A 15,410-nucleotide genomic window follows, 5' to 3' on the forward strand; every position below is an offset into this window, starting at 1 on the left:
CCTACTTGAAACTTGAAACTTGAAACATTGAACGTTGCTTCAAAAGTTTGAGAAAATCCTCACTTCCATTAAAATATATCCACAGTACGTTGTGAATCTTAAAAAAACCTTGAAGTTTCTTTGTACCACATTTTAAAATTATACCCCTTCTGCATCCTTTACAAATCCAATATAAAATAAAATATTACTCCAAAACGCCTTGACATCTTGAAAGCACTTGGCATGAGCCTTATTTAAGGAAACAGAAAGTAAAAAAAATAAGTTCAACCCGGAATATTATAAACAATCACTACATTTTTGTTTTTTTTTATATGCCTTTATCTGTGAAATCCGGGACGGACTGTTCCAAAATTTTGTATTAAATATCCGGGCAAACCCGAATCAAATCGGACAATCTGGCAACCTTAGCTTAAGGTCATACAAAACAGTTACGACACAAGAATGAACTCACAACTAGCTTATCTTGACTCAGGTTGTAAACTGACAAGTTCAATGTGTTACAATCCTTGGGAATTGAATCATATGACCTGTCATCAATTGAAATAAAGATAGCTTAAAAAATCTACTAGGTACATAAGTTTACCCCATTTTTCCTATCGACAATAAAACTTCGTTTGCAGTTTATCTTCACAACAAAGCAATACACATCGTTCCCAAACGCAGAAACAAAATTATACTGGAATATGATCACATTATAGCTTCAAGTAAAATCACCAAGGTTTAATTGAGCTGAGTTATTAAATTATCAATCTGCTTGGGTAAATTCCTCCGAAGCCTATCGGTGTCATTTGCAGGCTGCTGAAATTGAAAAATCCCCCCTTCTTCAATCAGTTTTAGCAACAGAGATCGGTAACTTGCTAGTAACAGGTCATTGATCGAGCATGAAAACTGATCTTAATATCTTCTGTATCTAACGGTGGGAAACAGAGACACGAATCAATTGCCAGTCTGGTCATTGCACAGGTACCTAGCTAGGCAGTAGATTTGCTCACATAAAACGGGCGACTTTATTTCAAAGCGCGTCATAAACCCAATAACTGAATCGGTGACATTTTTATTACCCAATTTCACATGTGTGTAGTGCTCTTGACCAGGTTTGTCCATTGAACAGGTAGCTGAATCAGAAATTTCCCGGCGTCACAATGATTTGAATTTTGTAATAATGTTAGAAAAATGACGATTGAAAAAAGGTCTATTGTGTTTCTTATAATTGGCAGCACCTTTTAGAGAATTTGAATGGAATGGTAATGTCATTCTACTACTTCAACCCTAATTAGTACACAGTAGCATATTCGAGTTGGTAATATGCAATCATTCAATCAGATCAACCCTCGGATACCAGAAGCTGAACAGCACAACACTGCAGAGTACCTCTTGCTTGTGGTGCACTCAGATATAGATGAGCATAATGTATAGGTTCGGTTCGGATGCAAAGGTTGATCTGTTTGCTCTTTTATTTGCACAAAATGTCAGTAAAGAGCATCGGTTTCACGAAAAGGTAGCACCCGGCTTCGGGTATGATCTTCAATCGTTGTCGTGTCATAACTCGATATCGAAGAAGATTTTCCTCGTTGTAGTGATCGGAAGAAGTTCTCGATGATGCCCAGAATCAGAAAAAAATGTCAAATTGTTCGTACTTGCAGAGATCGAAGAAGTCATCAGACGGGAACGTATATCGAGTGGCACCCGACCAGAATGATCGTCGTCAGAACCAATTTTTTCGGATCTTTTTTCCCAAGACATGATCACTGCTGCCAGTATTTAAGCGTGGCGTGGTAGGTGGAATGTAAAAGGGCAAAAGTGCTTCCCTGAGAGCGTTTAAGTTCATGTTCTTTGACTCAACCCAAGCAAGCAGATCGGCCAGGTTGTACGAGCTGTGTGGATGATCTCGCCGGGAAGGCCGGGCGTAACATTTGCTTTTTTGACACCGAGTGAGGTTTGGAGTGAAGAGATGAGAAGCAAAGAGGGAGCTAAAGTGCATCATCTTCGACGCCAAGTAGCAAAACAGCGAGAAGAAACCGACGAGGCCGGCTGAGCCAGTGGGCGAATGTTCAGAGGTCATATTGTGACGACCCGGACGCGCAAATCGGGTGCGGCGGCCAGCAGCTTCTGCGGTTTCTGATGGTGGGTGTTGGCTGAGCGCAAATTCCCTGGGGAAGTGACTTAGCATGGCACGGCGATCGTCGTCAGAGTGCGCCGTTTGGTTCTATTTTTAATCTGAACCGTGTATATGAACTTACGTCGAGTCAACCTGAGTTCGACAGCGAATGATGTCGAGAAATTCTCAACCGAATGGAAAATAAACGTAAAAGAGTGTGCGCGAGCGAGAGAAGGGCGGTCAAAGGTTATCGTGTAAGTCGGGTCAGTCTGTTGAGCACGATTCCTTCAATATTGTATAGGAATTCTACCAAAATACTTTTTCCCCGTTAATTCTTTGTTCATCTTTGACCAACAAGGCGATCCTTGTTTTCCTACTTTCTTGAAACTTAGCTCCCAACCCCCATCGTGATGTTATCATCTTATGATCTAAAAAACATACTTACAAAAGTTTCGCTGACTGAAAAGTGACTGAATGTTTGAGTCAAGACCCATCTCTGGGTCACAGTTCAGAATATTTGCTTACAAAGTTTTACGCATTTGGATAGCTTTTAGGCAATTAGGCAGTGATTTTTTTTTTATTAATTCTGGTATCATTGTAAAACGGTACGAAGCTATAAGGTTTTTGTAGAGAGATTGAATAATAACATTTTTATTATAATTTAAACCACTAAGCTTTTACTTGTTCATATATTTTCATACAATTGCTAGGGATGGGTGACATTAATTTTTGGATTCCGAATCTCATGCTTCCAATGTTTCTTTTTGAATTTTCATTAACAAATAGTTTATCAGTGCTTAGAAGTATTAAATAAAACTGTTCATTTTATATTTTATCAGTAAATATTTACATTAAACAAAAAATTATTACAATCCAATGTTATGATGTTTGTCATAGTTAAATACCAATAATAAGTTGTTTTTTCGAAACTTGGAAAATCTTGAACTTTAAAAAGAAAGCTTTTGGGAAACTTATCAGACTAAAGCTTAGAAAACAGTATAGCTGTGATTAAAAACTGTGCTTTTTGAAAACCGTTGCTTTTTCAAAACCGTGGCATCAGCGCAAAAATGGTCCAAGATGTAAAAAAACGTGATGTATGTTGAAATTTCCGGGAATAGATTAGATGAAAATTTATGTTGAAAAACATCCGAAAAAAATCGCCTTGTCTCTCGGTAGGACTTGAACCCACATCTTGCTACCTCTCCGGGGCTCTGGCGTTACTAATACACATAAATTCACATAAAAGTTGCTTGTTATTTTTTTGTTTTGCATTTTATTTGCTAGGTGTCTTCGATGAAGTTTTAACGTTAAATGGGCTCTATAAGGAAATCTAATGATTTTTTCATCAATCTCCCTATAAGTGAGATTAAAAAAATCTAACTCCTAAACCGTTGGTCTAATCTCTTTGCAGTTTTCGAGAAACCCGTTGAGAGGCCCCGTGAACATACCACGTGGACAACTTAGGGAGGGGGTGTATGGAAATGTCCAAGCTTGTCCCGGGGAAAGGGGGGGGGGGGGGGGTTTGGGTCATGTCCACGTAGACATACTTACTTATAAAGTATTTCCCAGCAAACATTTTTGTAGGTATATTTCTCAACAACTTCGTTATACGTCTCATATACATATATACATTATAGAATGATCGTATAAAACCCGAAAAAACAGCATTTACCTACCAAAGTGAAGGCGATATACATACATATTTTCAACTTCTGGATAAAGCGATAAGATTATACGATTTGGACGATATTCAACACCATATTCCTACATACTGAAAGAATGCAAGAGAGCACAAGTTTTTTTCTCTCATAGCAAAGCGACATTATTTGCTGCCTCTGTCATTGGGCAATTTCTTCAAATACACCATCTGATTTTTAGCATTATGATTGCACTAATGGTCGCAGAGAGAACATCAAAGCTGTTCTCTCACTTGACCCACACGGGAGAAAAAAAAAGGATTGAAATCGTTTTCAAAATTTGCAAACATGGCGGACAAAACCGATTTAAGCTATTTAATCCGACTTCGAGTAACGACTTTTACGACCTTTTACTTGCGTTAGTTAAAATAACGATTCGCAGTAACGTTTTTTATGACTTGATTTATTATTTTCAATACGATTTTATGATTGCTGGGTTCCTAAAGGTCAATATATATTAAGATGTTTAAATCAAAATCTTGAAATTGCAAAGCTTTTCAGTTTAAGTTTAAACAATAGGTAGCCAATTGATAACAAATAATATGATTTACATCAGAAAATGCTTATTCGTTTTTTTTTCAAAATTAGTCATTTCAATAACAAAAAGGCAAAAAGATAGGTGATTTCTAACTGTCAAATAAGATTAGAAAAATAAAACAATTTCAAAACTGTCCACGTGGATATCCGAGGAAGGGGGTTGGGGTTTGCCAAAGGGGGAGGAGGTGGTCAAAAATCTCATTTTTCTGTCCACGTGGTATCTGAACGGCTCACACAGGGGTAAATGCACCTTATAAGCGATCAAAATTATTTGCGGACAAACGGTAAACGGTAGACGTTTGATGTCTTCGCAAAATTTTTATATTTTTTGATGATCTATCAAATTATTGAAAGAAAAAAGTGATTTTTCCATCTGGAAGGGGAATAAAAAAATGATTTCTTAAAATAATAAGTTTAGAGACTTGATGTCTCCACAAAAGTTGCAGATCTTATTATTTTATGAAACTTTGTTGAAGACACTATCAAGATCGCATAAAAATCATAAAAGTTACGAGCATTTGAAATACAGGTAATTTTGAGTTTTTATTTAATATCTTTTTTAGTATACTATTTACATACTTGGTATATTTGAAAAAGTTGTTCAAATTTTTGTAACACACAATTTTGTGGAACATTTAAAATAGATATTTCTACTAATAAAGGAGATATACTACAAAATGTCCGAAAGAATGCCTTTTTTTAGTAAGTTATAACCTTGAGAGTTCGGCCGAGTTCGTATGATTTTTTTAGTGGGTTTTGTTGATCAAGTTATTGGCTTTCCATTGATATATAAGTTCAACATTAGTGTTAAATAGATTTTTTTCAAACTAGCAATCAATAATGAGCTCTTTCCTCTAAAAACAGCAAAAATTGAGGGTTTTTTCTTTGAATTTTAAGTGTTTCTTCGTCTTATACGCTGGAGAATCGCATCTCTGCCTCTACTCATTGTTTTTTTTTTTGTAATTTTCATGTATACTTAAAAAAGCTCATATGATTTACACTGATTTAGGTTGATATCCTAAATAGTGGAAAAAAAAGATCAATTTGAAGAGCCTTTTTGAACAGTAGAACGCTGCAAAAAATGACTTTTTGCTCCCATATGTTTTTTCGATGCCTTTTGGGTCACCAAGCATCCATGTAAAATTTGAGATGATTTGATTGATTCCTGAGTAAGCGCAACGCGTTTCAATTTTGTATGGAAATTTGTATGGAAGAAGAAGTTTTTGTGCATTATATCATTCAGAAGATTCTAATAAACCTGAAATGAAGTCGGTCTTTGATTTTTAGTTTTGACTATTCTTAAGCTTCAATTTTTGCTCACATGACAAGCAGCTGATGAAAAAAGTTATAATCATTTCAAAATATAAAATCTGAATCAATTGAAAAGTATTTAAAAATAGCAGACTTTGCTTGCTAGAGCAAACTATAACCTTGCTATAACCTTGCATGAAATATTGTTGCAAAGGTTTTATAAATCAATAAATTCTCTGGCAATGCAAAGCAGTTTTTTTGGGATTTTTTATTTTCATCCTACGGTTACACAGCTTCCAAATAAGCAGACAAAATCGCAAAAATTGAAAAAAAAAATTGAAAAAAAAAATGGTATACATCGAATAACTTTTCTGGGGTACAAGTTAGGTAAGTGCTTTGTTCACATAAATTTTACGACAAGAATCAAGGAATATTTTTCATCCAAAGTAGCGTTCTTTGGAACTTTCAGTACATCTCTGGCGATTTTTGAATGAAAAATTTTGTTTTCCCATACAAATTTCCATACAAAATTTAAACTCGTTGCCCTTATTCAGGACTCAATGGATCGCTTCCAAAATTTTTATTGCTTTTTCTGGGAGCAAAAACAATCGAAAAAAGTTATGGGAGGTTATGGGAGGAAACATTTAAGAATTTGAAATTTTCATACAAAGCTTGCAGCGGTCTAATGAACAGTATGTCAAAAAAAAAAAAAAAATTCAAAATATGATATCTGATCATTATTTCTCTGATATTTTCGCCTTTTTTTGCATTTATTCATCATTCCCTGAGATGTAACTAGGGTGGTCGGATTTACCGGTTTTTTTTCAAATCCGGTATTTCGGTATTTGTAATTTATAAAACCGATAAAACCGGTAAAACCGGTATTTTTCAAAGTATATCGGATTCATGAAAAGGTTTCGTCCAATTGCAGTAGTAATGGCATAAAATTCTCTGACTTTATAACGAAATAGATTTAGCGACATTTCCAATGTAAAAAAATGGTATTTTGCCTTTAAATTATCCCTTTCTCATAAATCTATCATCATCCTCATGATAATGATTTCATATCTGCATTTTATTTTTATTTTTTTTCCTTGTTGGGTTCCTACCACTGCGACCAGATTATTTTATTATTATTATTTCGCTGTGATGTTGCGGAAATTCTAGAAAATTCATACTATTTTCAACGAGTGTAAAACAGTATTCATATTTAAGAACAGATTTCACAGATTTAGTAAAAGTTTATATAGTCTTTCATGAAAATGATATGAAATTGGTGATCGTGTGATAGGTCGTGATCGCATTAGGTTTGCCTTCCCAAAAATAAAACGAACAAATAGATATAAAATCTATTAAAAACCAGTCAAAATTCAGCAAAAATATAGTTGTTTGGATCTGATCCATACGCTCTTTGTTGCTGTAATATTGTTGCAAATTTATAAAAACTTCGCAACTGCTTTGTCTAGAAAAAGGAAATGCTAACAGCGTTAAAAATAAAAAAAAAACACGGAGTTTCATCAATTACCTTGAAAATATTGATAAAAAAAATCATACAAACAGTCTAATATGTGTTTAAATGCTGACTCTGTTGAAACATTTTATGTTTTGAAACAAACTAGGAAGTTTCTTATCAGTTTGCAATATTTTCGTTTCAAAATTTCAAGTTTGTGAAAGCCCGGCACCGCTTAAAACGATTTTAAGACGATTGATTGATTGATTTGATTTAACGATTGATAAAACATATTTGCAATTTTTTTCAAATTCCAGCTGATTAATGAAAAAATCCGTGATTATAGTGAAGCAATCTTAAATCTCTTGTAGCTGTATCTTTTTCAGTCATTGTACACTTGTACAGTCTTTAAATGTAGAGGTGCGTTAGTTCAATAGCTGAACTGAAATGTGTAAAGTTTCATGATAAAGCTTTAATTCAAAAAGTTACATCGACAAGTTTTAGCAATAATCAAATCTTACAAAAACCTTGCAGTAAGGTTTATTGAGTTTGGATTTTGAAGCTGATTGAACAAAATTTGAGTATTTGTACTCATAAATATTTGGTAAAAATAAACATTTGGCTGTGTCAATTTTAAAACAATGACAAAAATTGAAGAAAAATTTACCGGAAACACCGGCTTTTTACCGTCCCAAAAGTCGGTGTTCCGGTATTAAGAAAATGGACGGTTTTACCGGTTTTACCGGTTTCGGTAAAACCGGTTAGACCACCCTAGATGTAACTTAAGCTTTCTATGTAGATATAACTTCTTGGCCATAGTAGATATTTCAGACTCTACCAATAAATTTAAAATATTTTTCGAGAAATACACCAATACTACGAAACAATTTAATTTTTTTCATATTACGCATCTTTAGCTCGATTTGTCATGAAAATTGTTTTTTAAAGTATAAAGTTCTTTTTTTTATAAAGGATTGAATTTTTTTAAATTTTTTTGTGATATTCATGAATGATCCATAAAGTTGAAAATTTTTACAAGGCATAAAAATTGAACCGAGCACTAAAAAATACAAAGGAAGTTTACAAACTCTTTTATTTTTTATGTATCGAGAATGCATGGTTTATCATTTTCAAAAACACAGTTTCAAGTTTTAACATCGTCCCTTATCAACAACATTTTTCCTTTCTCTCAATTCCAGACAAAGCCAAACGAAAGTGCAATACATCTATCAGCAGAACACGTGCTAGTGGAAACGATTAACTTCCTCCCCCAGCGCAGCGATTGTTCATCAAGAAAGACAACGCCTATAACCTTCCCAAAGTCTCACGAGCGCTACAGTAGGAAACTGAAAAGCGAAGAAAACTACTCAGTGATAAAAGGTGTCGTCGTTTATGTTTGAACAGTGATAAATACCTCCAGCTAAAGTAACTAATAGTCTCAGTGCCGGTTGCAAATAGAAATAGTTGCTCTCCCTTTCTCCCTCCGAAGATTCGGTTCTGATTAGTGGCAGCAACTAAGTCACGTAGATTACGACTCAAGTGAAACCCTTTGACATGGTTTGGTGAGCGCGTGGCCTTCCCACGAAAAGTATTTACTAGAGGAGGCCGAATCTGAGCCCTATGTGTGTGACAACTAATAGAACCATCTCTTGGTAGAGCTTCTCTTATCAACTTGATGGTGACTTTTATCGGATGTTGCTGAATTGCGCAGCGCAGGTCGCTCGAGAGTTCTCAGCAGTGTAATTCAAGTAGAAGAAGAACTGGCAATTCCATGAACGCAATCCGATAGGGCTCTCCTCAATCCGCGCAAAATTCCGTCCACGCCGTCCTCCTGTCGTCGTCCATCGACCGTTACCTGGCGATGAGATCATGAGGGAAGTGGACTCATCCGAGACATCAGTAGTATGGCCAGCTTGGTGCTATTCAGGTGAGTTGTCGGCTGTTTTTTTTTTCTCCTCCCGCTCAGTTTATTGGCCATCAGGGACTTAAGGCGCAATGAATGTTGAAAAGAAAGTTGTTGTTTTCCACCCAAAGTCGTTCCCCCGAAGGAATCTGGAGCATCTGGCGGGTCGAATCGGATTGTAGAAAGGTTTCACACCTCTACTCTCCCTTTACACCGACTATCCACTTTGGAGAGATTCCGAAGAACTCGGAGAGATCCGAGAACAATAAACTATTTAATGCCTAATGAGATCTTATAAGCCGGGATGATGTCCGGCGATTCTTGTTCAGATGAAGCACGGGTGCTATAAAATGTTGATTGGGTATATAGAAATCTATAAGCGAAGCTGCTTTGAACCGAGCGATTATAAACCTAGACAAAGTTGTAGAACAGGCTGTTTCATGGAAATTAATTTTCAGCTGATTTGTTAGGAATTTTTACAACTCTATCGTCAAAAGGCTCATAATAAATTGATTTCTCACTGTTAAATTTGGGGCTGCCTTCCAAACCGCTAGGATTATGGAATTGATTTTCGGGAATTATTTTGGCAGCAGCTCAAAAATAATTGAACTTTCGAAAGATATGATATCCATAACCAGATAAACTAATTAATTAGGCCGGAACATATATCAAATTTTTCCTTTGTCACCCACGATCCCCCCCTCCCCTCATCAATTTTTCTAAAATACCGAAGGGGGGAGTAAATAAAGTTTGAGAGTCAAACTGTTAAAAATGGGAGTTGTACCATCTTTTATATTTGAATTTTTTTTTGCAAATTTTTAATCTATAATAACTCGATTTTTTGCTTTTCTGCATGGTAGATTGTATGCAAGTCTGTTGCATGAGGATTCTGTCCCATTTATTCAAATTTATTGAAAATTTTAATAAGGGAGGGAAGGGGATAATTCCCTCCCCCTCGTGATGTTTCAACAGTACAAATGAAGAATTTCATGTTTTTTCTTGCCTTATAAAACTTCAAAAAATGAAATAAACGTTTATCTAATTTCTAACGCTATTAATACATTAGAAACTATCGAAAAAAATATTTTTTTATAAATTACACAGAAGATTATACGCAACAGAATTGCGTACCTTCTACAGTACCGTTCATAATTGTATATAAACTGAAAGCCGCGCACTGTCACTTCGACTTTGAACTTCCATAACTTTTTACTCTGATGATATTTTTATCCATTTTTCTGCGTTAGATAGACCAACTATCACACTATTTTACCACAATATTTGAGCTTTCTGGAGTTTGTGTGGCCTGAGATACAGTAATTCTACGAAAATCGAACTTTTTGTACTTTTACCATTCAAACTGCAATATCTCAGAAACTACGCTACATTTTTTATTGAAATTTTTCAGAGCGATTGTGATATCGAGTTAGCATGTCTGATGTTTTTGAAATGTTCTGTCGATAGGATCAAAAGTTACGCGAGGTACAATATTTGCGATTTCTATAGAATTTTGGACGATTCATGAGAACAATATCGTTTCCATCCACAAATCAGTCAAAGATTGTCTGGCAAAAGCTCTTTTTTTTCTTTTTTGGTTGAAATAGATTTACTGGTTGTTAAACATAAAATAGGATTTTCCTATGGAAACATTCGTCCAAAATTCTATAGAAATCGCATTTTTAGGTTCATGCCTGAAATATTGTACCTCACGTAACTTTGATCCCATCGATAGAACATTTCAAAACCTTCAGACATGCTAGCTTTATATTTCAATAATCACTTTGCAAAATTTCAATAAAAAATGTAGCGTAGTTTTTGAGATATTACAGTTTGAATGATAAAAAACCAAAAAGTTCGATTTTCGTAGGATTACCGTTCCTCCGGCCACACAAACTCCAGAAAGCTCAAATTTTGTGATTTAATCGTTTGATAGTTGGTCTATCTAGAGCAGAAAATTTGATCAAAAAATATCATCAGAGTAAAAAGTTATGGAAGTTCAAATTCGAAGTGACAGTGTGAGTGCTTCCAATTTCTATACAATTATGAACGAAACTGTACATTGCACAAAACTGATCAATCGAGTAAATTTTTAACGAAATTTTAGAAATTTGAAACATAAAAAGGGTAATAACTCCCATCTCCCACAGTTTGTGTTTCGTTCTTGTAATAGTTCGAATCTTCGATCAATTTTTAAAAATTTCTCAAGATACTTCAAACTATAAAATAAAAAATAAAAAATCGAAGGGAAAGCTCTTTAATTTTTCAGTCAGCGCGGTGCCAAACACTGCTATAGTTGTTTTTGAGATGGCGTTTAATTTGAAATAAGAAGTGCAACGACGAATATTTTGGCGCGAACGTGAATATCCATAAAAGGTTTAAGGGGAGACCACAAAACAGCTAAAAGATTTTTTTTTCAATGTTTTTGTGATTATAATACATAAAAGACTAAACATTGAGTTAAAATAGAGCTGAAAACATAAAATTACCAAGTAGTACAGACCCCGTTCGATTTTGGCAACATTCATGCAAAACCGTTCGTTTTTGGAAATATCCAAAAAAGACGGGTTTTTGTAACTTTTTTATTTTATTTTCATTACAAATTAATTGAAATACACTGGATTCTTTTTTAAACGATCTTATTATACACGGTTTTATTTAAAACGACTTTTTTTAAACGATTTTCTCGAATTAAGACGATTTTTGAACATGTCAAAAACAGGTTAAAGAAATTCCCCAAGTTTATCATAAACATTCAACCAAAATCATGGAAATTAGACAAATTCTGTTTTAAAGTTTAAGTCTCTATAGTTCAGCAAGAAACAAACAAAAATATTCTGATGTAAATTTATCATCATAAATAAACTTGTAATGGACCTTGATATAAAATCAATCCATATTGTTAGGATAATGTATTAGAACATTTTTATAGATATATTCAAATTTACAAGCTTTTCTGTCGGTTTTTTTTCTTTTAACATCATCGCTAAGTAGTCCTCAGGCAGCATCCCTTTTTAACAAAATTTGGAGAATCGATCTTGCAGAGATCGATCCTTTGGCTTCGATTTTTAAATGGATCGATTTTTCAACCATTCAGCTGAATTGAACTTGGGAGTCGATCTTTCCCAGAAGATCGAGTAATCCTAGTCTGTATCACTAAAAATTTGATAAATTTCCATCCATGCATAAAAAAGATATTCGAGTAAAGTCTTATTCAGATTTTGGCAATTTTCCTTAAAGCGTTAACCAAAATTTGAATTCAAAATAAATATATCGCATTTTTTTCTATTTTTATCTTTATTTTTTTTTTATTTCCATTCTCAATTTTTACGTTTTACTTTCTAACATTTAAATTTATTGCTTAGGTTAAATGCTACAATAGACTGAGTCGATTTGGGATCATTTTTAAATTTCTCAAACCCTGGGGTCTAAAAATCTTCATCTTGGTCCAAAACTCATCCATGATTTTTTGTAGAATTTCTACGTAACGTTTACATGAGTAAATTTGAACTTTTAGGTTTGTATGGAAAAATTGAATATTTTGTACTGAAAAATCAACATCATTTTTTGTTTCTTCTGTGGAACCGAGCCAGCTAACAGTTTGTGTGCCAATTTATAAAATTCTTAAAGGAAACTTTCCGCTGAACAGCTTTGTCGAAGACCATAACTTCTTATCTTATTCGGCAAAAAAGTTATAAGCTGTTTAAGAGAGGTATGTCTTTTCGCATTGGTAAACAATAAATTCAATTGACATCACTGCTGGAGCATCGCAAAGTATTGCAGGAAAAGTAGTCATGCAATACCTCGCCAGGCACCCTGCAGGGATGTCAATTGAATTCATTGTTTATCAATACGAAAAGACATACCTTTCCTAAACTGCTTATAACTTTTTTGTCTAATAAGATTCGAAATTGCGGTCTTCGACAAAGCTGTTCAGTGGAAAATTTACTTGAGGAAATTTATAAATTGGAACACAAACTGTTAGCTGGCTCTTTTCCACAGAAGAAACAAAAATGATATTGATTTTTCAGTACAAAATATTCAATTTTCCCATACAAACCTAAAAGCTCAAATTTACTCATGTAAACGTTACTTAAAAATTCTACAAAAAATCATGAATGAGTTTTGGACCAAGACGAAGTATTGTAAGCCCCAGGGATTCAGAAATTCAAAAATGACCCCAAATCGACCCAGTCTAATGCTACAATGACTACTCAATTGTTCGTCAATATCAGAAAATTCGAAATTCGAGATAAGTAACAGACAATTCTTTATTTAAACTGAGAATTTATATATGTTTTTAAAATGAACAAAAATGAATTATTTCATTTAAAAAACATGTATAAATTCTCATCTTAAATATAGAATTGTTTGTTACTTATCTCGAATTTTAATTTTTTAATTGACTTTAATTGGGTAAAGCAATGACTGATTCAATAAAATGTTTTTTTGCCAATTCAAATTTAACACCTGAAAAGGTTTGAAGACAAAAGATGTCGAAGTTAAGACATATTTTTTAATTTACGATTCAGCAAATTTCTAACAAACATTGATCATTGGGTGCATGAGGATGTTTGTGACTTATTTACTCTTTAAACTTTGTAAGAGCTTCAAAATCTTTCAAAAACATCGATTTTACAAAAAACTGTTTTTTTTCTTAAATATATTTTTTATTTGGTTTTTAATTTTTATGCACATTTCCATAATAATAAATTCAATTTACATCACTGCTGGGTGCCTAACGAGGTATTGCATGATTACTTTTCATGCAATGCTTTGTGAGGCATAAAATAGTGATGTCAATTGAATTTATTGTTTATCAATGCCAAAAGACATACCCCTGTTATACATAAATAATAGCTTACTTTGTGCCTGATAAGACACAAAGTTTCGGTCTTCGACAAAGTTGTTCAGCAAAAATTTCCTTTGGAGAATGTATAAATTGGCACAAAAACCATAAGCAGGATCGATTCCACAGAAGAAACAAAAATGATGCTGATTTTTCAGTACAGAATATTCAATTTTCCCATACAAATCTAAAAGTTCAAATTCACTCATGTAAACTTTACTTAAAAATTCTGCAAAAAATCATGGATGAGTTTGAACCAAAACGAAGCTTGTTAGACCCCAGGGTTTGAGAAAAAAATAAAAAATAACCCCGAATCTACTTAGTCTAGTGAATATACTCAAAATCCAGTGCAAAGTGAAATTTAAGTCTGAAAAAATCTGAGGAATGGCAATTTGACAAAAAGTTAAAAATAAAACAGATACCTTTTATAATTCGTTAACACTTCTGTGTTTCGTATTTTGACAAACCAAAAAAGCAAAACAGGCCAAATTACTTAAACTATTCATTTCTCTTTTCAAAACTTATTTGCTGTGACTTAAACAATTTTGACGGTGCATCGATTGAAAACTGAAAAGTAAAGTTTTACACCATTTTTTTTTTCAAAATTAAAATATTTCCTTATGTGAACGTATAGTTTCTAGCTTCAGCTTTCTTGGACACTGAGGGTTTTTTTTCTTACATTACGTAGCTGACCGACAGTCTTTTTCCGAAGCATGATTTTACGGTTTTTATTTCTTAGACATTAAATAACGGGAAATTGGCCCACATTTGGCCCGCGGCTATCTTTTTTAGTCCGCGAAGCTGTTTTTGAAATAACCATTTTATAAGAAATGAATGTATTCCTTGGGTGATATCATTTGAAAATAAATTACCCTGAATGTACATGAATTATATTCGAAATAAAAGTCGGATAAATTTCCTCATTTTGATATCTTGTAATTTGTACAAAGGGAAACTTAAACTAAATAAATGTTCAATGTTTAATTTACAAATATATTTGACACATTATCTGTATGTTTCATAACATATTTGGCGATGTTTTCCGATTTCTTTTTTGATAATTTGGCTTTTGAAGGAGTTGGCTCATTGGCTTTTGAAGTAGTTTCCGCAGTTGTTTGAGCTATGAGAGCTTTCGGGCGGGCTCTTATTTTATTCTTGAAGAGTTTGAAGGGCCTCAGGAAGACAAATCAAACTTTCGATTGAAAATCGTTAAAAATTCCATCGAACCACATTCACATCTTTATAAAATGGTTACTTTTACAGTTACTTTAACTTTTTTTTCGACGTGTTTCGATCACCGTGTGATTATATTCTAGGATTTTTTATTAATATTGTTCGGTGAAATAAATGACTACATGCTTTGTTCTTTTACGTTTCGATTCACTATAACTTTTCAATTATCTTCAGATCTACAATAAAAATTTTTTGAAAAATTAATTGAACTAATTATAAAATGAATAACAATACCGCTCGTTCACTAATTTCTATTCCCCTATCTATCCGCATGAGGCCACAGAAATAGACTGATCTCGATCAGCTGTTGAAACATTGGGCCAACAGCTGATCGAGATCAGTCTATTCCTGTGGCCCCATGCGGATAGATAGGGGAATAGAAATTAGTGTACGAG

The 15,410-nt window shown here is 33.8% G+C and overlaps 1 protein-coding gene across 4 annotated transcripts in view; it reads left to right on the plus strand.

Moving 5' to 3' along the window:
• LOC129747952 (homeobox protein 5) overlaps window positions 1–15,410 on the plus strand; it is a 338,407-nt gene that overhangs the window by 29,351 nt on the left and 293,646 nt on the right. For all 4 annotated transcript variants that reach the window (XM_055742382.1, XM_055742383.1, XM_055742385.1 and 1 more), the window contains one exon: window positions 8,233–8,960. In XM_055742382.1, the coding sequence (XP_055598357.1) occupies window positions 8,903–8,960 (58 nt within the window). In that variant the 5' untranslated portion in view covers window positions 8,233–8,902. The remainder of the gene's footprint in view (window positions 1–8,232; window positions 8,961–15,410) is intronic.

Source organism: Uranotaenia lowii, chromosome 2 (assembly GCF_029784155.1).
Source record: "Uranotaenia lowii strain MFRU-FL chromosome 2, ASM2978415v1, whole genome shotgun sequence".
Lineage (NCBI taxonomy): Eukaryota > Metazoa > Arthropoda > Insecta > Diptera > Culicidae > Uranotaenia > Uranotaenia lowii.